The sequence below is a fragment of the Passer domesticus genome, chromosome 2 (assembly GCF_036417665.1).
Source record: "Passer domesticus isolate bPasDom1 chromosome 2, bPasDom1.hap1, whole genome shotgun sequence".
Taxonomy (NCBI): Eukaryota; Metazoa; Chordata; class Aves; order Passeriformes; family Passeridae; genus Passer; species Passer domesticus.
In genome coordinates, this window is record NC_087475.1 from 40,489,184 (window position 1) to 40,516,232 (window position 27,049).

Sequence of the window (27,049 nt, forward strand, 5' to 3'; positions counted from 1 at the left end):
ATCTTCCTAAAACCCAACCTAAACCTGCCCTGACACAGCTTCATTCCATTCCCTCGAGTTCTGTCACTGGTCATCAGTGGGAAGAGATCAATGCCTGCCTCTCTGCTTCCCCTTGTGAGGAAGTTGTAGACCACAAAAATGTAAATATTTCAAAATTCCCCATTTTGTCAAAGTGCCACAAATTTAATTTTCTTAGGTAGATTCAAAAGCTCTAAAAATTGAAGTCATTGACATTGCTCCAAGAAGAATAAAGTATTTGAGTGATTGTTGGGAGGAGCTTTTGATTTTTTCTGACTGTTTATTTTTGTGATCGATTGAGGCATTAACCAGGATTAACTTTCTTGTTGATAGCAATCTCTTGAGCTTTAGAACCTGCCTCTAATTAATTGACATCTGTCAATCTATGTTGTTTGCAAACCCTCATCAAAAGTTAGGCAAGGCTGGAATAGGTCTTACAGCAGCCTAACCCAAGCTGCAGTTGATAACATTAGTAAAGACTGACCATTTGATCATCAAATTAGAAAATAACATGGATCTATCACTTTTACCTCTTGGGTTTAGTATATAACATACCAAGACAGCACTGGTGAGAACCATTTTTAACTTGGATGTCCAAAATCATCTTACTGTACTTTTTTTTTCTTTAACTAGGTTGTCATTTAAAACTTTTTCCACAGTAACCTGCTTTCTGGGTACATGTATGACTTCCTGATTTTTACTTAATGCCTGAATAACAAGGCTGAAATGCAGCGAGATCCTTGCTCTGCCTAAATGTTGACTTAAGAATTAGTCCCCAGATCGCCCTCTACAATAAATGGTACATGAAGGAGCCTTCCATGGCCATCTGGTGCCAAACAGAGGCTTCTATCAGCTGCAGTTCACCTTCTCCTATGGTTCCTATGAGGAATGGATTTTCCAGCACCTTGGCTCACCCTGTGTTTTCTATTCAGGTGTTTATGGTCTCTAATCAGCACCTAACTTGCCTGTACTGGAGTTTATCCCATACCTACAGTGGGGTTTTCCTCAGGACTTCTCCTAGCCTGCTTTCAATCTCTTCTCAGGTCATGTGCTTCCTGAGCAAGATGGAAAGCACATTTTATTAAACGGACAAAGCTCCCACTAAAGCTGCCCCGGCTTTTGGTAATTTCAGTCCAGTGAGCCACTTATTATTGAGGTTTTCTTATTGATTCTTTACAGCCTCTGTAGGAGATTGCCTTACAAAATGAGGGAAACAGTGTCCTGAGCTTGAGGTGGCACCTGCTCCAGCTGAGACTGGTGGGAACCTTCACCTGCCTTGGCTTTGTGTGGGCTCTAATGACAGATGACACCTTTAAAAGCCAAATACCTTTAGGTGTCCTCCAGGAGCCAGGGCCTCACTGCTCTCAGAGTGTTTTGCTTCCTCCCGTTGGTTTCTTCCTCCCTCCTCACCACACCCAGCCTTGTGTAAGGAGGACTATCTCTGAAAATAAATTAAACTGCAGCACCTATACCAGTGCCCTTATTTTTACTAGGAAACAGTATTCCCTCCCCTGACATGTGCCAAGGAGCTGCTGGCAAGCTGCAGAAGTCCTTGGGACTGCCTGTACAAACAAAAGTTGTTATGATGTGCCTGCAAAAACTTGTGAATATGCTTTGGGAACATGGAAATGGCTGCTGGTCCCTGGGATTCAGAGAAGAAGAGACATAAGGGTCCAAAACCACCCTGCAGCAGCCAAGCCAAGCCTTCCACAATGCAGGGCCCTGAACCTCTTTCTCCCTCTCCTCCTGCAAGCCCAGACAGCTGAGGAAGTGTCTGGTAGATAGGAGCTTGGTGACCTTTTTACAAGGATATGTAGTGATAGGACAAGGAGCAATGGCTTTAAACTGAGAGTGGGCAGGTTTGAGTAAAATATCAGGAAGAAATTCTTCACTGTGGGGGTGGTGGGACACTAGAACTGTCCCCAGAGAAGCTGTGGATGTCCCATCCCTGGAAGTGTTCAAGGCCAGGTTGGATGGGGCTTTGAGAGACCTGGTGTAGCAGAAGGTGCCCCTTTCCATGGCAGGGGGGTGGGAATAAGATGACCTTTAAGGTTCTTTTCATCCCAAACCATTGTGATTCATTCGGTGCTGTTTTACACGCTGCAAAGGGAAGGATTTGCCTCCACCCGAAGTGCCCACCAGCATTATGGTATCTGCATACAGTGGTAACATCAAGGAAAAACATTTCTGTCAAACCCTTATAGCACAAGGAAAATGCATTTTTCTATGGAAAATTTCATGGGAAGAGCTCCTGAGGGCATCACCCTCACAGCCCTGCAGGATGTTGGCTTTCATGAGGAAAGGTGTTTTATAGTGGCTGCACTATACTGACCAGGTTTTGCTTCCTAACACCGTACACCCATCACCTTCCACTGGCCAAAAATCCCCAGTTCTCCTCATTGTGTGGTATTTCCCAGTCCAGTGCAGGGCTGGAGGTCCAAGTCCTACCCAGAAGCAGTGTCACCGGAGCAGCAGTTTGGCAGAGGCTGCAAGCGTGGAAAGTGAGAGTGAGCTTGCTTCGTGTCAGTGGTGATTGCTGGCGGCATTTCCGCCAGCTAAATATGGGGGTAGCCACTAAAAACAAATCCCGAAACCACTGAAAATTGAGGGGGTTTTGTCTGGTTTCTTACAGGAGCAATAGTTGGCAGCATGAGCTCTGAATAATTTCATGCTAAGTCAAGACGTCCAAGGTTTGAGAACACGAGAGTTAGCCCAGAACTTTTTCTCAGTTTTGCTTTGAGGTAAGTTGGTGATTCAGAGCGAAACCTGGCTAAAACCATGATGGTTACTTACTTTTAAACGTTACCCTACCCAGGAACATGTGAGGCATGTAAATGAGAGCTGTCTGTGCCCAAAAAGGCTGAAGCTCTCTTCAGGCAGGAGAGCAAACATCCACGGAAGGACATGGGGGAAGCTCTACAGGAATCGTAGGTACTTTCCTCAGGCAAGTTTAACACCACATTTTCTTAAATGTCTTTAATTCATACACACTAAGAAGCAAAGATTTTAAACCAAAGCTTTTGGTGCAGCGGCTGAGACCCCATTTCTTGCCCACATCCTCGCTGCTGGGTGGAGGTGAGGAAATGTGAAGATGTGTTTGGTGGAGGTGCCAGTGTGGCAGACACTTGGCACCGAAGCTTCTGGAAAAAAATCAGCTTCTGGAAAATATCATCTTCCAAGCGCTGTGGTAGGGAAGGTTTTGCATAGGACGCTGCGTGCTTGAAAAGCGGTCTGGAGTTTCAGAAATTAAAAAAAAAAAAAAAAAGAAGTCATTTTCCGTCTGATTTCTCCCTCCCTCCTTAGGTTAACCGGCTGCTGTAACTCCGTCCCCTCCCACAGACCCTTCCCGGGCCGTCGGCAAAGGCACGGCACGGCGCTGAGGGCCGCGCTGCAGCGGCATGGCGGCCGGCCCGCCCCGGGCCCTCCCTCGCTGTGACGGGGACCTCTAGTGGCACCGGGACACCGGAGCCGCCTCTGCCCCGGCCGCTCCTCCTCCGGGCACCCAGCCGCCATTCACCTCTGCAGCTGAGGAAATGAAGGTGGGAGCGAAATGGACTCTGGGTCCTGGCTTTCTGCAGCCCGGTGCGCCGGCAGCCGGTCCCTGTCGTTTGTGCTGGGTGTGTAGTGAGTATATTTCCCCGATATTGACAGTGGGCAGCAGGTTTCACCTCTAGGTGTCCTGAAAAGTAGCATCTGAAGATTAAAATCTATTTTCGCTTTCTCTCCTTTTTCCTATTTTCTTGTTGTAAATCAGCACGTCTTTGGCATTGGTGACTATGGAGAGGATGTGGTTTAGATGTTCAGTTTCCCTCCATGTCCCCTCCCTGCTTGGAGGGGACATAGGATAGGCCCAGAAAGAGAAGAGAGTCCCCTCCTTCTCCTGCACTTCTTCCCACTTCTTTCCAGCACCCTGCTAATACTTTCACACTAGACCAGACCCCAGGACAAAACCAAGCCCCTGGGCCAAAATGGGCTGATGAACTCAGCCTCATCTCCTATCTGGGCATCCTGGCGTGAGAAAGCAGTCCCATGTGTCCCTGTCCCTTACACATCATCCACACAGGGCAAGGAGGCTTCCTGCCACCCAGGCCAGCTGCCATCGATCACCTCAGCAGCCCCGGTGGTCCCAGGGCCAATGGAGGAATGCCTGAGCTGGCCTTTGCCACGCTCCATCTGCGCCAGGCAGGGCTGTGCTGACTTGTCTCAACCCCACAGGTGATGTGGGATGACACATTTCCCCCCCCTTACAAAAATCACTTTTCTTCCCTTAAATGTGGGGTTTTTTTACCAGCTCCTCATCCTGCCTTGCCTGTGCAGGGCAGGCTCTGTCATGAGCCCCATACAAGGCTTCACAACTGGTGTGCAGCAGCAATCATGCAGACATGAGAGCAACCACTTCCTTCCTCCACCACCTCTGTGAATCCACACCAGGACCTGCACACAGCTCTGCACACCCTCCTCAGCTCAAGCCTGGAGGAACATCTGCCATCAGAAATTCAAAAGTCACTCAGCACTTCCCTGCTGCACCATGCACACACAGGAGTGACAGCAAAGTGGCTTTTCCCCTGAGGCCTCTGGAGCATCTTATATTGGGAGCAGCAGCATCACTGTGGCTTTGGTAGGCTGTGGTTCCTTCCTGTGCCTCCTGGAAGCCCTGGAGGTGTTAACACATCAGCCGGGGCATCACCCTGCTCAGGGCTGAGTGCCAAGGCCCTGCAGGCACCCTGCACTCTCAGGAGGCCAGAGAAAGTTCAACACCACCTGAGAAAAGGGAACTTGCCCCTTGGCAAGCTCCCCTCCTCCAGTAGGAAAGGAAGGAGAGGAATCCCACTGTGACATTGCCCCATGCCACCTGTCTCCTCACCAGCAGGCAGGGCAGCACATCTCACCCAGCTGCACAAAGGCGTTTTAGGGAAGGTTTCCCTGCAGGAAACAATCCTTAAGTAAACTTTCAGATTGGTCTAATGACATGGTTTGCCACCTTCTGGAGCTGGGTGGCTCAGCAGACATCCATTTAACCTGCCCTCTGGACCCAGTCTCCAGTGGCCCAGCAGAGAGCATGATCTGTCTGCTCATGGTTATTTCTTTCACAGAAGCCCACAGTCTCTGCATGAATTTGCATCTAATTAGCATTTGCTTAGTGGACCTTACTCAAGGGCTACAACATGATACCTTTCTTTTACCTTGGACTGGTTTCTGATGAAAACTGGGTCATCCAAGTGGCAAGCACTGTCAAGCTTAGTACATTTTACAAGACCTTCTCCTTTGACAAGACCGCCATGTGAAGGTACACAACTCCTTGGCCCAGCCAGCCACGGGGAATCTACCCACAAATACGCTCCACCTCAAAGAACAGAAAGAAAACATTCACATCTCAGGAAGAAAATGTGTTTCTGAGCATAAACCACCTTTCTCCTTATCCTCACTTCAGTCAGCCACTAAAAACATTACAAATATTAATCACATTGTCAATACATATCACACCAGAAAATGTGTTTGTGGTTTTTAAGTGACAAGTCAACCATACAAACCAAATACCAGGAGCAACTGTCTTCAAAATAAAAAGCATGCAAGCAGTGAAATTGAGAATGATTTGGGTGTTGGGTGATCCAGCAGCATGGAGCCAGTGGGCAAATGCCCACCTGTGTTGGTGAGTCTGGCTTCAAACCAGGCAGCTGAGGGTTTGGTGGGTCACTGGTGCATGCAGAGCCTGGAAGTGAAGCACTGCCTTGGCCGGTGGTGAGACAGTGGGAGCTGAGTGTTGGGAAGCAATGGGAGCCCTGTGTGCCTGTGGGAAGGTGGCAGGATGGCCTCCAGCCTTCCTCTGGCAGCCCGGCTGTGACCAGACCTTTTGTTCTCTCTTATGAGAAAGAGCTGAAGGCAGAAACTGCTTTTTCACCTCTAGGCATTCTGTCTGCCAGCCACAGCCAGGCTATTAATTCATGAACCCAGTGTGGGAGGGGAGACTGTGCATATCCTTATCTACACCTTCCGAGGAGTATCAAAGTCAGGCAAGTGAAACTACACTGTCTCCATTTCTAGTAAATAACTAATTATACTCTTCATAGGGGCTGGCATTTAAATCAAATTAGAATGATTATTCTATTGTCCCAGAGTAATTGAATTTGTTAAAAAAACACAATCAAAAAACCCCCAAAAACCAAAAAGAAAACCCAACCAAACAGAAAACCCCACAAATAAGACCACTGCCTATGCTCTCTTTGTGAATTGTATAATTAATGGTCAAAGCCAGCCGAAGTCATCAGATGACTACCACACTGGAGAGATGGGAAATTACTGGTCTCCCTCAAATTTCCCCCAGCTCTTGTAAAAAAAAAAATCCCCTTTGTTTCTTGCCCTTTTAGAAATATTCTTCCTTATTCCCATTTTCTATCAGCCAAGCTTTAACTCATTCTAACACCAACCATTTGCAACCACAGCAGTCACTTCCCCTCCTGAGCAGGGACATTCACATGGTTAGAGGGAGCCAGTGACTGAAGACACACTTAGGAGGAGAGCTGAATTCCTGCTCACCTGAGGGTTGCCAGCAGTAGATGAGTAGTGGTACCAGGGCAGGGGTGCTACATGTCATGGTAGCACTGCTGTAAGAGCTGGCTAAGGAAGGAGGCCTGTTCCTGCACTTGAAAATTATTTCAAAGTAGCAGGATTTTAGACATCTTAGAGCTCAGACTTTGATTGTGGGTGTGAAAAACAAAACACTTCTCTCTGACTGCACACCTCAAGATTACATGCACCAAAGTGCCTGGGCTGCTGCAGACAATGCTAGTGGAGAACCAAACAACAACAATAAATTAAAAAATAATAATCAGAAACTTGCTTCCACAACATGCAAACATCACAAGCAAAAAGGGGAATAGCAAATTAATGGTTTTAACAGTCCTTAAATGTTTCCAGCATGGCTCACAGGCAAGGTCCCTCTTTGGGCTTTCTGGCTTCATGATGCTAAACCATACAACGGCAATTTGTAAAGAAACCAATCTATACCACTTAATTCCCTGCCTCGGGTCCCAGTCCATGAGATGTAAATCATTCCTCTGTGTCTCATGCATATTCATCTGTCAAATGCTAGGACGGTGAGCAGTGGGGTGCTTGGCCCTGATGGAGAGGAATTATTCCTGCCTCTGCAAGTGACTGCCTTGGAAGAGCTGGGGCTTCCCACTTGTGCAAAACCTTCCCAACAGGAAGGAGCTTAGAGCCATGGGGCCTTAAAAGGCAATTTTTCCCCTCTGTGCTGAGGTCAGGCAGGAGCCTCTTTTGGCCTAGCTCATGGCTTTGTAGGGTGGTTGAATGTCATGCTGAGGAGGCTGTACTTTTGTGTGTGAAGAAGAGAGTTTATTGTTCCTTGGAAGCATCTTCCCTTAAGCTAAGATCTGATTCCAGTTTTTTCCTAAAAAAAAGCTTTGTGCTGAGGCAAATTTTCTTTCTTTATCTCCCATGTACATAAAAAACTCCCCTGAAGATGAAAAAAACTTGTACCATTTTGTTTCTGTTTTTTATGGAGTGCTTAGAAGGCTCTCCACTTACAATTATTCTGACAGATCAAACTCTTCATGATCACAAAATGTTTAAAGCATTAAGCATCAGATGTAGCTACAGTACAGCCCAGAGACTCGAGTGTTTTCAATAAGCATTAGCAGCTAAAATGTTGCTGTCTCCACGAATACATTACAAGTGAGTGAAGCCCCAAGAAGCAAAATTTCTTCTATGAAGAAAGAATTTGGAAAATATATTCCCAGGCGTGTAAGGGAGAAGACCAACCTCAACTTCAACCCAGGAGACAAGAGTGGAGAAGCAAAGGCATGTAATAAACGTAATAAAAAATATTTAGCCAACACACCTTGAAAACTACTATTTAAGGTGGAAAGGATCTGTCTGGTCTTACAAGTAAGCCCTAAAAGGTAAAATCTGATGATTGTAAAATAAATTCTTCCATATGATCCAGACCTTTATAGCATATCCAAAATTCAATCTCATTGAATGCTTAGGTTTAGGTCATTCTGCTTTACAGAGTACATTTTCTTATGGAGACACAAAGAGTTGCAACTCAGCAAAGAGAAAAGGGCCAGAAGGTGTGGAGGGTTTGGTGAAGTTCCTTGCCCACTGCAAGTGGAATTCAGGGGAGATCTGCTAGGGAAGGGAGCTGCAGAGAAATGTAGACCCAGGCCCTAGACAGGAGCAAAGACAACACCCAAGAGCCATGTAGAAGTTCTGGCCTGATAAATGAAGATCTTCCTGCACGAGGAGCATCTGTCCCAGGGCAGCCCAGGTCCCGTGCAGACACGCAGCACATGCAGGGGTGTGTGACAGCCTTGGCTGGGTGATGCTGGCTGCTTCCTCCAGGGACTGTGCCCTGCTCGTGCTGGGCGCCGCGTGGGCCACTCTCTGCGGCTGAATCATTGTTGTGGTGCAAACAGATTTGTCTCTTTGCTCTGCCCTCACCCAGTCGAGGCAGCAAAAGCCAGACTTCACTCTGATCACCACTGGTAAGGGAGGCCTTTGTTAAGAAAGGTTTTCATTAACAAATGTTTTTAATCTGCAACAAGCTGGTCCCACCCTCCCCCAAAAGCCACAGGATTCTGCAGGATTAGGGGTTGAGGAGGTGGAAATAGAGAGGTGCTGAGTGCCTGGGGCTGGCTCTGCACCTGTTGCAGGCACCCTTTTGAGCAAGCAAGAACAAACCGCTCTGAAAAAAATATGAAGTGCCGAGATCTCCAGCTATTCACTGCTCACTGTAACTTCTCTGAGGTTTCCTTTCCCACAATAAAGCACGGAGCACCCTGCTCTCTCACATGCAAATGCTGGGTAGATAAATCAGCAGACAAAGCTGAGGCATTGAGGTGGGTTGGAAAGTGCATAGGCAGGCCCAGAGGGTGAGGGTTGGCAGGACAGGTTCCAGTTGGAGGCCAGGAACTCATTGTGTGCCCCAGGGGTCAATACTGGCTCCAGTCCTGTTCAATATCCTCATCAATGACATGGACAGAGTGCCAGAGGGCACCACCAGCACATTTGCTGATGACACCAAGCTGGGCAGAGTGGCTGATATGCCACAGAGTCGTGCTGCCATCCAGAGGGACCCTCACAGGCTGGAGAAATGGGCTGGCAGGAATTTCATCAAGTTCAACAAGGAGAAATGCAAAATCCAGCACCTACAGAAGAACACCCCCAGGTACCAGTACAGGCTGGGGGCCAACCTGCTGGAAAGCAGCTCTGCAGAGGAAAGGACCTCAGGATCCTGGTGGACACCAAGCTGAACACCAGACACCAATGTGTCCTTGTGGCAAAGAAGGCCAATGGTGTCCTGGAGTCCCTTAGGCAACGTGTTTCCAGCGGGTCTGGGGGATGATCCTTGCTCTCTGCTCAGCACTGGAGGCCACAGCTGGAATCCTGGTTTGGTTCTGGGCCCCTCTGTACACAGACACACAGACATGCTGGAGAGAGTCCAGCAAAGGTGTCACATTCACATTCTCTGAAAAAATCCCTTCGCCCGGGATTTTTCTCCTGGGAAGCTGAGAAGCCTCAGAGAGAAGGGAAAACAGTTATTGTCTCATTTGCTTCTCCTGTGTTTTGTTTCTTTGGAATGTAGTTGGAGATTGTTTACCAACAGGTGATTGTTTCATTGGTTTCTGCTGTGAGTGTTTTGACTCAATGGCCAATCAGTGCCAAGCTGTGTCGGGACTCTGGAGAGAATCACAAGTTTTCTTTATTATCTTTTTAGCATTCTGTAAGTATCCTTTCTGTATTCTTTAATGTATAGTATAGTATAGTATAGTATAGTATAGTATAGTATAGTATAGTATAGTATAGTATAGTATTCTTTAATGTAATATAGTATCATAAGATAATAAATTGGCCTTCTGAGAACATGGAGTCAGATTCATCATTCCTTCCTGCCACGAGGGTCCCGGCAAATACAATACAAAGGGACACAAAGGTGATGAAGAGACTGGAGCAGTCTCCTGAGAGGAAAGGCTGAGAGCTGTGACTGTTCAGCCTGGAGAAAAGAAGGCTCAGGGGGATCTCAGTGATGTGTATAAATTCCTGCAGAGAGGGTGCAAGCAGGACAGAGGCAGGCTCTGTGCAGTGGTGTGCAGTAACAGGATCAGAGGCAGCAGGCACAACCTGAAACACAGGAGGGTCTGTCTGAACATCAAGAAACACTTTTTCACAGTGAGGGCAACTGAGCCCTGGCACAGGTTGCCCAGACAGGTTGTGTCTTGAAGATATTCACAAGATGTCTCGACACAGTCCTGGGCAATCAGGTCTGGGTGTCTGCTTTAGCTGTGTGGTCGGACCAGCTGCTCCTCAGAGGTCCCATCCAACCTTCCACTCTGTGATTCTCTGAGGCATTGGTGCATGGAACAGAGCACCCCATAGAAACGCTCATGAAGATGCTGATTTTTGCCATAGGATTTACCTGGTATGTGTTAAACATGGCCAAAACATGGCTTAAACACTGACTGCAAAGAATAAATGGAAAAGACTCACAAGCCACAAAATATGAGGGTGCCCTGCCTAAAGAAATTGTTGTATAGGATCATAGAGATCTACACTGAATGAAGATGTGCATTTTTGGCATTTTTTCCATCACGAACACTCATGTCTGTGTTTTGTGATCATCTTCTACATCGGTTGTTTTTTGCTTATGTATGTTACAAATTTGTGTGTGCATATGTAGCATTTGTGGCCATGGCATAAGAAAAAACAGATAAAAATAGGACCTCAGTTCTCCAAATTTGCCTTATGATTGTGTTTTTTGTAATAAGCATTTAAACATTGTTTTTAACCACAGAAATCAGATACCAAGAAAACTTTCATCTTATTCCTGCAAAAGCAAAATGGAGTTTCTAAGTCATAGCACAGCGTGGGAGAAAGTGTGTTTCATGCTCACTGGAGGAAGTTATTTAGAATGTGAATTTCACTGGTATTTCTCCTGCTAAGGGGCCCTGACCCTCTTGACTAAGAGCTGCCCCTGTTAATACAACCACCCCTTCTCTGCAGCCAGGCTTAATGAAGCCACAGGCACATGGAAGTAGTGGTGGTTGTGTGGCCCACACACAGGGCTTCATGCCCACATTTTGGGACTGGAGCCAAGGGAATGTGGAAGGAAGAGGCTCCCAAAGCTGCTGCCTTGTTGTGCTCCACTGCTTGGGATGTTGAAATGAGCTGTGCCACCCCTCTGACTGTCATGACTTGGTGCTGCACCATCATTTCCAGAGCTGGTGCTGCGTGTGCAAAACAAAATCAGTCATATCATGCAGAAGCAGATTTCAGCTGCTTTGTTATTTAGTACTTCCCACTTAGATTTAGGGCCAGATTAGGTTTTAAACATATCAAAACTCCAGTAATTGTTTTCTTCAGTTTTTTATCACAAATTGGTAGGAATCTTCAGATTTTTATTCCTCTACAATTCCCATCATATCAAGTTAAAGCTTCTAAAACATTGTCCTCCCCACGTAGATGCTGTTACTGAATGGACAGATGAATGTCAAAATCAGGGATTCTCCTAATTTCTGCTCTACTGCCAGATGAGTAATGGTGACCTGGGATGCAGGGGCTGAGCTGTGGAAAATCCCTGCCTGTTGCATCAACACTGAAAGCACCTGGAGATTTTTGTGTCTGCACCCAAAGCTTCCTGAAAATGTTTTGCACTAGAAGAGAGAAAATGTAACCAAAGACAACGTGGAAAGCAAAATGGGGAGAGATGATGATACAATGGAAAGAGGAGGCCAAGCTTCCTGCTTTCTCTCTGTGAAGGGGCTGTTACCTCATTTGTTATGCTGCCTTGCCCTCAGAAAGTCCAGCTCCAGATCATCTCTCAACTCTGGGAAATCCCAGCAGATGTAAACAGGTACCTGAGGGTGGCTTTGCACCCGAAGAAGCAGCCCTGGAGGAAGCTCAGTGATGGATCTCCCAGCACGTGCCTGCAGCTCCTTCTGAGCTTCCCTGGCCGGCCGCAGCCACAGTCATGGCTGGGCTCAGCTGATGGCCTCAAGGACCTGATCCCAGAGGAGCTGCAGCCTGGCTTTTCTGCTGGGCTGGGAAGCAACATCCATGGCAAGGTCTCCCGCAGCAAAAGCAGACTGCAGGGAGCCTTCGTGGGATGGCAGAGAGAGGTGTGCTCTGAGGATGGTGGGAGAAGAGCCACAGTGACTCTAGGTGCACATCTGTTCTGAAATACCCAACATATGGCTGTGGAGGTAGCATGTGGTGACTGCCAGGCAGGGACCTGGCTAGAGACGTGCCATGGTTAAGGAGCATGATGAACATTTTGGGAAAGACATCCTCCATGCCAAGTGTTTGTGCAGGACTCCCCCAGAAAGTGTCCCTGTGCCCTGGCTGGGTCCCTGGCAGCAGGGACATCCCAGGACAGCAGGTCCTGCTCACCCTGGGATGGATACCTGGGCTGTGGGACTATGCCTGCTCCCTGCCAGGCCCAGGGAAATGCCTTTATGCAAACATGGACAGAAGAGAAGAAAGCCTAGATCCAGCTTTGAAGTTGAACCTCCCTCCTCAAATCCCACACTACATTCCACTGGGCTCAGTCAAGGGCAGTATCTCTTAAATGAGATGGCTGCAAACTGGGCTGGACAGGGCTTCTCTGCCCTGTCTGAGGGGAGATCCCGTTTCAGCTCATGCCGGCTTGCAGAGGCAGGGAGCAGATCCCCACGGGGGGGAAGAGGATCCCCTCAGTGCCCTGCCCCATCCAGAGGGCCTCGCCTGCCGTGCAGAGTGGGGTGGTGCAGCCGTGCAGGGCTTGCTGGAGCCGTGCAAACGGGTGGAGCTGGGCTGCACTCCTGTAGCGCAGCACCTGCTGCACACAGGGCAGGAGCGTGTTTTGCACAAAAGAACCCACTTCCTTTGTTCTGCACTGCAAAAAGAAAAATAAAATCAGGTGGAGAGCATTGCTTTCCCTCTTATTCCCAAGGCCCTGGGCACAGCTGTCACCCTGGGCACGGCTGTCACCCAGAGCTTTGGGCTCTTCCATCTGTTTTCGAGGCTGGTGATGCCACTTGGCCATCTCCCTCCTCTGCGCAGGGGCTGAGGTACCCTCGACCCTCCTTTATCCAGGCCCTCCTTCACACAGCGCCGGCGCTTCCCGCTCCCCTGGGCTCCGTGGGAAGCCCTCGGTGCCCAGGCAGGTGGCAGCTCTGGGCCATCCGCACTGATTCCTCCCGGGATCTGCAGCCCTCCTTGCAGAGCCTGCGTGAGCGCGGAGCCCAGGGACGGCAGGGGCTCTGCAAAGGGCCCGTCTGACTGCTCGGAAAAGCCCCGGGCCTGAATTTGCATCACAAACCTCCCCGTCCATCCCTGCCAAGCCCTGGGGATTCCGGCCGGTCCGAGGCGCTGTGGGCCCCTGGGTGGAAGCCAGTGGCATTTTGCTGAGCTTCATCCAAATTTATTTCCTCGACGGTGTTAGTTTGTGGAGCTAAAACTCTCATGGGGGAGACTGTAATGAGGGTGGGCAGGAGCTTTGCACCGACAGTGCCGCAGTGAGCCCGAATCCATGAGACCCGTATTTGTTTCAGCTGCAGCTGTTTGTCCTGCAGTGCTTTAGGGAGGTGAAGGGATAGTCCTGGGTCTGCTCACTCGTGTGGGCTCAGGATTTCTGTAGACATAACACTTCCCTAATGTTAAACCCACTGGCTGTTTTCACCATCACGATGAAACAGCTCAAGAACATTTCAGCCCCACGCAAGTCTGATTAGTTTAACTCTTGACAGATGTGCAAGTAGAAAACCCCTATTTTACTAGGGAATATTTTTAATAATTTACTCAGCAGTATTCTGTTATTAGCTGACCTTTCCCTCTGTGTAATATAAACCCTCGAGCAACAAAAGTATCTCCATTAACAGATAAGCTTGTTAGCCAATTTTCACTATTACTCTTGCTAGGTACCTTCAACTTCTAGTAAATTCATGACAATCATGTGTAATTTCTATACAGATGACTCACAGTACATGAGTACACAGATTAGTACTGAGTTTAGTGCTGCTGTTTTAAAACATTAGTAATGTTATGCAATTAAATAATTAGTTGAGCTTTACTGACCCAGAGGGAAATACGGAATTTAGCTTAACTGTAATCTTAACCTTTGTATTACTTGGCTTCAGTTTTTCAGTAGCATCCCGAATGCCCCGTGATGGGAATTTCCTGCTTTATTAGGAATTTTTTTGAGGGATAAAACCAGACACCAGCAAGATCATCACCACCACCACAAAAAAACCCCAAACCCTAGAACCATTAAAAGAAGCATTTAAAAAATCCTCTTGGGATTTGAAAACCCTAGTGGTCTCCAGTAAAAAAGCCACCATGGGGAAGGCCATCCTGCTGGCCGCAGGGCAGGCTGCACTTCTGCAAACATTTTGGGAAAGTGCTGGGAAGGAAAGTACTCTCTCCGTGCTGTAAGACACACACACACAGAGGGCTGAGGGATAAATCACAGCCCTCCACTGCTGAGCACTCTGTGGGGACAGAGCCTGCCGTGAGAGCTCCAGCTGGGACAAGGGGCTTAGCCCCACTTTCACCGCACACTGTATCGACTTAATAACACAAATATTTCTCCACTAAGGGCAAATTGTTTCGTTCAACTCAATCTCTGCGCTAAGGAGCCGTGCCTGGTGATGTCTCTGTGTGTGTGTGAAAGGCAAATCTGGGTTTCACCACAGGCACAGCATGGCTTGCACTGGCCACAGGCTCAATGAGCTCCTTTGGAAATTTGCTACAACTTTATTGTAAAAGCTGCCGCGGTCCGATCGTGCTGCCGTGGCCATGTGCGTGTGCCCGGGCTGAGCACTCTGGACCGCACGTGAACCAGAGCTGAAGTTGTTTTCATCGTTCAGTTGCATTTTGCATCCTTGCAGAAGTTTTCAGAGTAAAACCCGACGTCGGCTTAGATGTCGGGAGCGATTGCCGCGCAGGTACAGTCATTTATCTTCTCCAGAACAGCCACTACTGAAAATATCCCCCGCGGCGGCAGCGTGCCTCTCACATACCGAAAGAAAAAAAAAAAAAAAAAAAAGCCCCACCCAGAAAGAACACAGTTTTACTAACCCTAAGGAAAAAAAAAACCCAACAAAAAACAACAAACAAAAAAACCCCAAATCTCACGGTGCTTTTATAATGTGAGCGAATCCCGGGAGGAGCTCACACGGCCGGGGAGCCCGAGTGCAGGACGCGGGCAGGAGGGTCCGCGCAAGCTGCCCCCAAAAGTCGGGCGGGAGGAGGAGGAGGAAGAGGAGGAAGAGGAGAAGGCGGCAGCACCCCGCCGCACTCACGCTGGAGCCCCTGACCTCTCTTTCGTGCTTGTGAGTTTGAGCATCCCAGCCCCTCGGGGTCCGCGCCGCCGGGGACGAGAGGCAGCGCTGCGCCCGTCCCGTCCCGTCCCGTCCCGTCCCATTCCGTTCCATCCCGTCCCGCCCCGGTGCGGCGGTGCTCGGAGCGGAGCCGGGCGCCGGGCGGGAGGGGCGCAGCGGGAGCCGTGCGGCCCCGCAGCCGAGGGGACGCCGCTGTCGCCGGGGACGAGCGCGGACCCCGTGCCCAAAGCGGGGCGGGCGGGGAGCGGGGGTTCCGTGCCGGGGTGTTCCCAGCTCCCTGATCGGACGAACGTGGGTCACGGGATTGTTGGGGAAGGTTGGGTTGGGGGATTTTTTGTGGAAGGCTAGGTTTTTTCCTCTCTTTTAATTTCTTCAGTTTCGTTGCTGAAGTTTTGGTCCTGCCCGAGGGTTGCGAAAGCGATCTTGAGCACTTCTGCCAGCCGGTCCCCCAGCCCTCCCAGTCCCCGGCCCCTCCAGTTCCTGGACATTTTCTCAATGAAGCTCCTCATTCTCCTCGCAGTAATGAGTAAATGATATCATTGCCACCCGATGAGTTTGGGACCTTCCTTGTGTGACAGGCAATTACCCCGCCGAGCACCTCCAGTCCTTTCTCATACTGATTGGACTTGTGAAGAAACAAAATTAAGAGTAGCTCGTGATAAGAAAAGGAGAATGACTCACAGCCACTGTTGAGATGCTCTCACCAAAATCACAAGAGAAGCATTTTTCCAAATGACTCGAGCAGTGTGCTGCTGGGGGAGGTGGCTGGAGCAGGGGACAGGGCTTTTGCTTTGTGATGAGGGCCAGCTCTAAGTGTGCCACTCCTGTTATCAATAAGCTGCAAGTTTCACGTGTGTTCTTATTCCAAGGGAGAGAACAAGAGCTCGTGAGGCACTGTGGAAATGGCTCTTGTGGAGGATGTGTTCCTGCCCACCAACCTCACCTCCAGCAACCAGAGCAGCTGCAATGTGCACAACCACCACTTCTCAACCAAAGTCACCTTCTCCCTTTTCTACATCATCCTGCTGGTGTTCGGTGCCTGTGGGAATGTCCTGGCCCTCTGCATCACCTTCCAGCGCAGGAAGAAGAAACTCAACTCCACCGACCTCTACCTGGTGAACCTGGCGCTCTCCGATGCCCTCTTCACGCTGGCACTGCCGGGCAGGATCGCCTACTACATCCTGGAGTCTGACTGGCCCTTTGGGGACTGGTTCTGCCGGATCACAGCTTTCATTTTCTACATGAACACCTATGTGAGCATCTACTTCATGACCTGCGTGAGCGTGGACCGCTACGTTGCCGTGGTGCGCACCAGGCACCCCGGCAGGATTCGGAAGATGAGCCGTGCCAGGGGCATCTGTGTCCTCGTCTGGTCCTTGGTGTTCCTGCAGACGGCTCCGCTGCTCCTGCGGCCCATGACGCGAAGGATGGGAGACAAGCTGACCTGCATGGAGTACTTCAACTTCGAGGAGATTCCCAATCTGCCCTACCTGCTCCTGGTGGCCTGCATGCTTGGCTTCTTCCTGCCCGTGGGCATCATCCTGGTGTGCTATGTGAGGATCAACCTCAAGCTCTGCCAGACGGCCAAGGAGAACCCGCTGACAGTGAAGAACGGGCACCACCACCGGGCCTTCACTGTCATCCTGGTGGTTCTGCTGGCTGTCCTGCTCTGCTTCAGTCCCTACCACCTCAACATTGTCCAGTTCATGGTCAGGAAGATCCTCTACCAGCCGTCCTGCCGTGAGCAGCAGGCCTTCAAGATGTCCCTACAAGTCACTGTGGCGTTCATGAACCTCAACTGCTGCATCGACCCCATCATCTACTTCTTCGCCTTCCGGGGCTACAAGCGGAGGCTGCTCCGCATCTTCAGGAACAGCGGCTCCCTGGCCACCTCCTCCACTGCCAAGACCCCCTCGGAGAGCAACAGCAACAGCCAGCCGCCCGGCTCCAGCTCCGTCTAGCAGCCCTAGCCCCTCCCTTTCGCCTGGCCTGTGACTTATGGACCATCCCTGATGGCAGGAGGCAGAGTCCAGCTGCAGGACCAGCACTTCAACAGGCTCCATCCCTCCCCTGCCAGGAGCCAGGGGCTCTCACAAAGCCAGCCCAGCAGGGACAAAGCCCTGCCTGGCTCTGCGTGCCTGGCTCTGTGCTCAGCGCTGCTGCACCTGCCAGCCTGGAGCAGGGAGAGGCACCTTTCATCCCAGCCCCAGAGGAGGCAGCTCGTGAATCTGCTCTGGATGTTTCCCAGCACTGCACTGCATCCTTCTCCCGTGCCTGCCCACACCCCCTGTGGGGCTGGGGCGTGCTGGTAACCACCATGGATGTCCCTCTGTCCCCCTCCCCTGCACTGCTCCTGGAGCACTACAGCAGCATCCCTGCAGGCTTCAGGGCAGACTGCACGGAGGAGATGGCTGGGGCACTCCAGGGAAAGGCTGGGATGTTATTTGCATGCAGAAAATGGCCTACAGCTCCTTCTCCACACCAACAAACAGCAGCTCTGCTCTCTGCCTGCCCAGCATCCCACTCTTGCACCAGGGCTCTGCATGGGGCAAGCAGTGAGTGTGGGGCATGTGGGAGATGCTGGAAAAGCCCTCTCCCAAGGAAGAGGTGTGGAGATGTGAATTTGTAGGGCTCTGGATGTGCTGCTGCCTACATTCACCATTTGGGTGACTGCTTCTTCCCCAGGGTGCCCTTCCTCACACCTGCCCGCACTGCAGGGACCCACGGCCAGGAAGGGGATCGTGGGGATGGCCTGGAGCCCAGCCCAGCTCTAAGGCTGCCAACCTGCCCTGGATGTACTCATGGGGCAAACCTTCCCATTAGTCCTTAATTTGAAGGGAGTAGAGAAACAGGGACAAGAACTGAGGGTGGCCTTTTGTGACCTTGAGTCTTGAAGCTGGTGCCCTGAGGAGTCTGAGAGCCCTGCTAAGGGAGGTTGCTTGTGACTATTGCCAGAGCAAGAGAAGGAGACCTGGGACATCAGGTTCCTGCTGAGGTTTGTGCCTCTCAGACGAGGAGAAAGTTGGCAGGAGCCTCCTCAGCTCTTTGCTGAAATCACTAGACTGTGATAAAAAACCCACACATAAGACTTCACAGTTCCTGGCATGTCTAGCCTTTTGTTTGAAGTTGGAAGGGACAGACACACACAGAGACATGAAAAGGAAAAGAAAGCTGCTTGTTTTACTGAAAAAGTATACCTGAAAATGTTTCATGAACAGACACTTTTGATTAATACAAATAATTCTTTAAGGTAATAACCTTTTTTATGCCTAGAAAGTTAATAATAGTCACATGCAGTCCTTCATTGTTTTAAATGCACATGAACAAGCTTTTGGACATCAATGGTTTTACTCATGGTATAGGTCTGAAGGCTGAAGGCATGCTATGCTGAAGGCTGACTAAGAGGGATGCCTAAAATAACTCAGGTGGGAAACAGACTCCAGTAGCTCCTTCCTGGAGGCTGAGCCCCCCTCAAAGCAGGTTTAACCTCAGTGCTGACCTGCAGAGGGCCTTTGTCCTGAAAAGCATATTACAATGGACAAAAAGAGCTGGGATGCAATAATATCAGCATATCAGTGGTCTGAATACCCTTGAAGGAGTCTGGCTAGGTTGGTAGGTGCTGTACAATTACATTGCCTTATTAATATGTCTGGGAAGGGAATCTCTGCACCACCTCATCCAGCAGCCCACCCAAAGCAGGACTGTGGCTGGCACAATGTCAGGCTGTACGTGGCTTCATGCAGACAAGGCTTGGAAACTCCAGGTAAGGAGGGTCCCCTTGCTGAGGTGACAGTTCCCACTCTGCATTGCTCTCTGGATAAAACAGCTTTTCCCACTGTTGTGTCTGAGCTTCCCCATCCACAGCTGGTGGCTGTTGCCCCTAACCCCACCTACTCGTGCTATGAAGAGCTTGGCTCTGCTGTCTTTGTAACTCAAATTCCACAGGACTGTGTTGGGGGCTGCCACTGGTTTGTAGCTTGTGAGCACCAGAGCAGGGGTCTGCAGCAGTGGCCAACCCTCCTACGCCAGATCAAGACATTGAGATGTTTTGCCAAGCTGCTGAGAAAAAGCCAATCTGTTATGACCAAGCCTTTCTCAGGAGAAGGTGGAGTATAAACATAACCTCGTTTGCTGCTTATTGGAGTCTGCTTTTCTCAGAAGTACTTTATTAAGAAAAGTACCTCCACCTCTTGCCACCAGTAGGAGCCTTTGGAATAGGAAATAGCTGAAGAGTTGGGTGTAGTGCTGCAAAATGCAGGAGGGATCCAGCATTCCTCCTCTGGAGGGACACCAGCCTCGGCTACTTGGCTTTTGAAAGTACCAATCTGGAGACAGCAGGCAGCTGGGAGCTGAAGGAACATCCACGAGATGGAGAAGGAAGGGACTTGGGCAGAGTGGGTCAAGAGGAATCGGAGCAAAGAAGAACTCTAAAGAACCCTCTATTGCCCAGACCAGCTTGCCCACCTGTGGGTGCTCCCCGTCTTCTTGCAAAAGGAGCATTTCTCTAAAATTGAAGAGAAACCATACCCAGCATTTTGTCTAGAGGCACAGTAACATCTTCCTACACTGCTGTTCACCCGTTCAGTCCAAGCTCCTGGCGTGGTTCTTGCTGTACGCTGCTAGCCCAGCAGCTACCGCCTGCTGCCACGCTTGGACCCACCAGCGATCCCTCGGAATCACAAAAACCCAGAAGCACAGAATCATTTAGGTCGGGAAAGACCTCCGAGATCATTGGGACCAGAAATTAACCCAGCACTGCCAAGGCCACCGCTAAGCCATGCCCACAAGGGCAGCACTGCCTGTGTGTTAATTCCTCTCCGCGGGCTCTGCCCGGCCGCTGCCCCGGCTCCCCCGGGGAGCCCCCAGTGCCTCGGGGCGAGGGGGGCAGCGCCGGTTCCCGCCGGGAGAGGGAGTTGGAACCTCGGCTCGGTGTTAAAAAGACGCCCACGAATCTAAGAAGCCGGTGACAGATGGGGCTGTGCTTCCCCCACGCGTCTGCTGCCGCGCAGCAGTGCGGCGCTTTCGCCAGCCGGGCGCTGGTGGCGTGTACGGGGAGCACAGACGGCACACTGGGATGGAAGGCGTTCCGTGCAGAGTGTAACTGCACACTATGCAGGCAATTCCTGCTTTTCTGCACCTATTGGTGCTGTACTGTCTTCTAAGAGAAGATTGCACTTTCATCTGAGGGCAGAGTACACTCTGTGGACACACACAATAGGTAATATGCACAGATATAGGATGCAGTATATACTGTCTGCATCAGAATAATATCCTGGGCTGTGTCAAAACCAGCACAACCAGCAGGTCAAGGGAAATAGTTTTGTCCCTACATTCAACCTTGGTGCAATCCCACCTGGAATACTGCATCTGGGGTCTCCAGCACAGGAACAACATGGACCTGTTGGAGCAAGTCCTGAAGAGGGCCACCAAAATAATCCAGATTGTGGAGCACCTCTCCTTGGAAGACAGGATGAGAGCCTTGGAATTGTTCAGCCTGGAGAAGGATCCAGGGACACCTCAGAGCACTGAAAATCTAAGTACCTAAAGCCTCCAAGGCAGCTGGAGAGGGACTTTGGACAAGGACCTGTTTTGACAAGAGCCTGTAGTGACAGGACAAGGGGGAAGGTCTTCAAAAAGAGGGCAGGTTTAGATGAGATATTAAGACATGGTTCTTTACATGGGGGTGGTGAGACACTGGAACAGGTTGCCAAGAGAAGCTGTGGATGACACATCCCTTGAAGTGTTCAAGGGCTGGGTTTGATGGAGCTTTGAGCAACCCAGTCTAGTGGAAGTTGTCCCTGCCCTTGGCAGGGGGGGCTAGAGCAAGCTCAAACAGAACAGCTTTTTTCCCTTAGCACTTGTTCCCAACTTACACACCTCTTCAGTCTGTGCTTTAAATTGTTCTGAACTGAAGCTACTGCATATCGTACATAATGTTTGTAAGCCATCTTTGTACATTGTGATGTAATTACGCACATATCTTCTAAAAATAAAAGCTTCTCATGGCCAAGTGACAAGCCCTGGTGTGACTGATCAGGCCAGGAGATGTGGACAATTGTTTTCTCCTCAGAGGTGCACCTGTGCCTCTGCCCTGCCCCCAAACAAATGCCCAGAAGCAGCGAGGGGCAAGCACAAGCTCTCAATCCACTTCCCTTACACAGGTGGTGTGCTCTCATGGAACAGGGAATTGCAAATCACCTTCCATGGGAAAAGCCACAGGACCTGTGAGGAGCTGCGTCCTTTCTGCAGGAGGTCTCTCCACAGGTGGGATGGAGAGGTGCCAGGAGAAGTCAGAAGGACTAACTGCTTTGGAAGGCAGAAGCACCTGCACTGTCACATACGAGCGGCTCCAGAGTTTGCTGCACTGCCCAGCTGCTGGGATTACACTGCTTTCTCACTTGCCTCAGGTACCACCTCCTGCAAAACTGACCAAATAAAATGTGAGGATTCCCCGATAAGACACCCCTAAAAAAAAAAGAGTGGATTTTCAGTAGATTAGCTATAACATTGCATATTTTCATTTTCCGCAAGAAATCCTGGGAATTCTTTCAAACCTGAACTAATTGCAATGCAACACTCTGTCCCCTTTCTCTCAGCAGGTCTTCTCTGTCTGTCCTCAGTCCTACTTTGCTCCTCTTTCCTGACCTCTCTGCGTTTGCTCAGTTCCACCTGCCTCATCTCTCTCAAGTCCTTTCCTTTGCTAATCTTTCGTGACACTTATGATCCCTACCTATCCTCAGTCAAAAGGTCAGACCCTGCTTTCACTTCAGCCAGGATCCTGGAATTCTTCCCTCATTTTTGATGTATATTCCTGCTTTCTCCACTGCAACCATTCAGGTTTAGAAACAGCCCCATACAAACAGGTATGAGTCAAACTCACTTCTCCTTCCTCTTAAGACTCTCCTTTGGAAAACAAATGATGGCAGCTGAACTACCAACGTGTTGAGATTCTCAACAGCCACACCCATTTGTCCAGTTGCAACATTCCTCTGCTCCCAGGGCTGGTGTCTCACCTCGTATTTGCACCAAACACTGCTGGAAGCACACACTCTCTTTTGAGTTTCAGAGCAGACTTTCTGTGGTGAAAGAACCCCTTTATATATGGAAACAGGAGGAATGCAATCCTACTAAAAATTAAACCAGTATTTTTAAAGTAAATGGACACACATTTTACATACATATATTTATATATAAAAATAAATATGCATGCGTGTGTGCATATATATAAACACATACAGTATTTGTGTGTTCATGTGTCTGTCCTAGTAGAACAGTTAATTTGTTCAAAACATGCTCATTTATATAAAATACTGATTACTGGGGCCACACAGTTAAAGAAATCTCACGTAGGTTTTTCTTGTGGAAGAATACACAAGAATTTAATTGCAATTTTGCATCAAATCCCTCTATTAGTTCAAATGAATGCTGTGCATTTATTTATCCTCAAAAAGGTGCAGTTCCCCTCATAGCAGGGGAGTTGTAGTTTGAAGTGTTTCCAAAGCTTGGTGCCTTTGCAACTGCACAGATATATAGATAAATATACACTTTTGAGAGAGGGAATACAGACTTTTGATTTTCTTTTAACAAACTCTTAGCTCCACTTGAATTCATTGAACCAATACATAAACATTCTGACTCACTCTCTGTATATACACACATGCACACACACATATATGCATATATATAATCATATATACACATATACATACAAACAGGAGAGCCAGAAACGTCACCCTTTGCCCAGTGCCTTGCAGTAAGTTTTTCTGGCTTGCTCTTCTGTTCCAGACAAAAATAACAATGCCTTTTCTCCACCACATATTCCAAAAGGCACTGGTAAGTGCTAGACAGCACAGGCTGGTGTGTGAACAGTCCCTATGCTCTCTCAGTAACAGGCAGGCTTTAATGCTTGTTTTGAGGGAGGAAAATGGTTTTGGTAGGGCTTGAGACCAATCAGTCTCCATCTTGGCAAAAAGTTAAGGCTTGAGAACCTGAGCCTGGTGGCTTATCAGGTAATTTACACAAATATCAACCTTACTGTGGGTGTGTTTCAAAGTGTCATGTAACTGTCTAGGAAAGTCCCCCAATAGTTACTCCAGTGATGTCTCACAAGATGATATTCCCTGTCTAGTAGGGAAATTTTAACAGCAGCAACTACTTTTATTTCAAAATATCAAATCTTGGCTTTACTAGAACTAGAATGAATTTTCTAGGCACTTGAAATCCAATACATAGAAAAGTATTCTGCCTTTTTCATGCCGCCCAAAAAATATGGCTTGTGTCACACACAGATTAGAAACTGTGTGATGAGACATTCAAAACTGTATCAGACAAACGCAGCGTAGGCTGTGAAGAACACGCTCCTCACATTCCCAGAAACAGTTCATGAAAATTTCACCATCAAATGGAAACTGATTGTTTTCCAGCTCTAACGTGTGAATCTTTCTTCTGTGGTTCTTGCATGAAACAGGAACTGTTTTCAACAGCATCTCAGACCCTTCTTTTGCCACTTCTTTGTTTTTTTTTTTAATTGGAAATCACAACCCTGGAAGCATTTTGAACACAAACTATTCTCATGATCAACTGGAGTTTTTAACTGACATCACCAAGACCTGAATTTTACCCCTTAGGTTTAACCATGTTTTGCAGAAAGACCAGCAAAATGGGATTTTCCATGCAGTCATGATATTTGAATTCCCCTGTACAGGCAACAGTGAGAAAGGATTTAGACTTGGATAATATCCACTTACATACCCCATATGCCACTCAACATGTTTTAAAATTCCAAGGAATACATACTCTTTGTGCTTGTCCCTACAGCAGGGCAATGTCTGAAAAGGGCACATTTATTTGCTCTGGGACAGGTATTTTATTTCCTACAGACAAAATTTGATTTCTGAATTAATTTACCAGTCTTTATTGCTATTTTTGGATAAAATATTTGTGAAGGAGGAATCAGTATGTTTCAAAATTAAAACCTGTACCTGTTTCAAAACATTTAAGTAGTCTGTATATACAGATTATGGTAGGACTTCTTTTTCTTACATGTACCCTTTGCTTTCCAAGACAGCAAGTTTCCAGAGTTCCCTGGGTACAGAAGTGTCTGTGGTGCACACACACACACAGCGTCAGCTTCACACAAACAAAACCTTTCAACTTTCTTTTTAAAAAGCAGACCATCCCTAAATAAGATGATCATAGAAACCAGCTAAACCCTGAAGGAGCTTCATCAAAGTCCAAGAAAAAACATTGTTATTTTCCAAAGCCCCTTTATTTAACCCATTGCAAAGTACCAAAGAAATACATATGGAACACTGACCTAATTAAAAATTATGTCATGTACTGAAAGCTGCACAAATTTGATGCAATTTCTAGATAATGACTTGCATGCCTGAAGGGCTTATTTTCAGTTTTATCAGTCAATTAAAAAAGGAAAGAGAAGTATCTCTCTCTCTCTCCCCCTAAATCTTATCCTGTAATTTCCTGATTTTTTTTTTTTTGCCTGTTTTCCAGGCCAAGTGAGACTGCAAAGATCTGTGCTGTGGTACAGTGTTCATCTGGATTTCCAAAACATCCCCTATGCACCTGTTATTGCCTCTGTTACACTTCTAATGCCCTATACCTTATTCTAAATGTATGCATGTATTAAATATGCCTGTGTGTATATAAACAGACACATATGCCACGCTGCACACACACAGGTACAGACAGAAACATACATGAAATGTGTACAATACACATGTAGAGTGGTTCATGGAGTTGCACTCTGGAGTCCTGCATTCCTTCAGACTGCTTTCAGAGATGTTCCCCTCTCTGCACCCCACCTCCTGCAACTCCTAAGGTGCTAATCCTGAGCACTTCTGAGAGTCAAGCCAAGCAAGCTGATTCAGGAATCAATCTAAGCTTCAAAGCCAGCATGGCACAAACTTGGCACTTCTATCCTGTTGCCTCCAGCGCCAGCCTGGATCACCCCTAATGTTAATGTTCCAGCAGTCAGCATGAAGTTGTGGGGATCACTCCAGTAAGGATTCAGCAAATGCAGGGCCATCCTCATCTCTGACACTAGAAAACTATACTTATATGTAGAAAAGTTAGCTTTTTGTAATTTCCTTTTAAGACAGTATGTAGCCAGCTGAAAAGACTGAAAGCAGCAGGACACTGCATTGTTACAGAAGTCATTCACATCATTCCAGGTCTGATCTTATTGCATCATTCAATTCACCTTTATTGCTTCCAGTGAGTATCTTCATGACCCGTATTTGAACAGCAATTCACTCAGTTTGTAAAAATTCAAATTTACAGTGGTCACTTGCCATAGCTCACCATACACACACGAATCTTCTCTCACCCTATCTGTCTGTGATGTGCTGAATGACAACTTTTATTCAAAAAGAAATTTGAGAAATAAAATATTACAGGCATTAACAAAACTTTGCAAAGAATGACACAGTAGTCCCATAACCCTTTATTGAGTTGAAATTTAAGTGATCTTCAAACCTCTTATTAATGTAATAAAAAATCAAGTACTGTAAAATAACATTTAAGCTAGAGAAATTAGACTTGTAAATGAAGAAACTATGATTTTTCTTGACAGGTAAATCTAGCTGCTGTAGTTGTTGGAGCTTTTTTTTCCCTAGTCATTAAGTCTGATAATGTCTAACAAAGATTTACAAGAAAAAACCCACCTATTTTATTTAAAAATAAATTTAGGTGATATCCAGTAACAAGTAGAAACTAAAGTTAATTTGAAAAGGATAACCAGACTAGAAACCACCAAGTGATCCAAAGGCTTGGGAACAGTTCACATCATTTCTTAGCATCGCTCTGAGTCACCTGTCCCAGGGAGCTGTGTCTCTCTCGCTCGTGCAGGCTGACCTTGGTGAGTCTGCCCAGCAGGTGGCTTTGATCCTCTCCCAGAATGTACAAACCCAGCGGGTGAAGTTCCTTCACACACAAACCCATCAGTGCTGCAGTAGAAAATTAGTGGCTACATTTAAGTCATTGTTTGAAGCCCTCAGAGCTTCTAGAGCATCTCCTCTGGAAAACCCCATTTCCATAAGTCGTGCGACCTGGAAAAGAAATGAAGTAACACTGCTTTAAAAACCTGAGTTTTATTCACACTGTGTGCACATTAGTCAATAATGTCAGAAATCACTTTTCCACTGATCAAATACCTATCAGGGACAACGTGCTTCAAAACCTTGCCACAGAGACAATCACTTTCTACCTCGTAAGCTGATTGCAGAAAATGCCCCACCTGCATTTTCCTGGCTGGTCCAGTTTTGAAAGAAGAGTAAAATCCAAAGTCTGGTACCACACATGACAATTACAGTCTAACCTGGGGGCTTGCTGCTCTCAACAAAAACAGGACCTCAAGAAACCAACACTGACCAAAACAGAATTATAGAGCAGATGAGAAAACCTATCCAGAATGAATCTTCAGCTCTTTTCCTTGAAAAGATCTACTTCTCCAGAGGGCATAAAAAACCCCCTCAAAACTATTCATTCCAGGTGTTGGCTTTTTTAAAATAAACCTTAAAGTTAGTCCTAACATAGAGGCAGCACAATACTTAAATTGGTTTAGTAAAATTCTTGGAGGGCTTCTACATATACTCAAAAAAAAGCAATTTGCAAAGCAAAAATCATTGACACCTGACAGAAGAAAAACATGGAAAAGGGCACATTAAGATAGTGATTTT

General features: G+C 47.8%; 2 protein-coding genes and 2 long non-coding RNA genes across 5 annotated transcripts in view; 2 read left to right on the top strand and 2 right to left on the bottom strand.

Moving 5' to 3' along the window:
* Positions 1–2,307: 2,307 nt before the first annotated feature.
* On the bottom strand, positions 2,308–5,441 carry LOC135293803 (uncharacterized). 2 transcript variants are annotated; one of them, XR_010355903.1, is made up of 3 exons: positions 5,202–5,441; positions 3,536–3,697; positions 2,308–3,249 (listed from the first exon to the last, which is right to left on the bottom strand). It is a non-coding gene; the product is annotated as an uncharacterized LOC135293803 (long non-coding RNA). The 2 variants fall into 2 exon arrangements; XR_010355902.1 differs by lacking the exon at positions 5,202–5,441 and adding an exon at positions 4,067–4,171.
* LOC135293805 (uncharacterized) lies at positions 3,564–5,600 on the top strand. The gene is made up of 2 exons (XR_010355907.1): positions 3,564–3,635; positions 4,310–5,600. It is a non-coding gene; the product is annotated as an uncharacterized LOC135293805 (long non-coding RNA).
* A 9,652-nt stretch (positions 5,601–15,252) lies between these two features.
* LOC135295344 (G-protein coupled receptor 183-like) lies at positions 15,253–17,314 on the top strand. Its single transcript, XM_064411297.1, has 2 exons — positions 15,253–15,344; positions 16,223–17,314. Exon 2 carries the CDS (start codon positions 16,256–16,258, stop codon positions 17,312–17,314), a length of 1,059 nt encoding a protein of 352 aa, XP_064267367.1. The 5' UTR covers positions 15,253–15,344; positions 16,223–16,255.
* An 8,237-nt stretch (positions 17,315–25,551) lies between these two features.
* The window catches only part of UBAC2 (UBA domain containing 2), an 87,454-nt gene continuing 85,956 nt past the window's right edge, over positions 25,552–27,049 (bottom strand). The window contains exon 9 of the mRNA XM_064408372.1: positions 25,552–26,419. Coding sequence (XP_064264442.1) covers positions 26,312–26,419 — 108 coding nt within the window. The 3' untranslated portion in view covers positions 25,552–26,311. The remainder of the gene's footprint in view (positions 26,420–27,049) is intronic.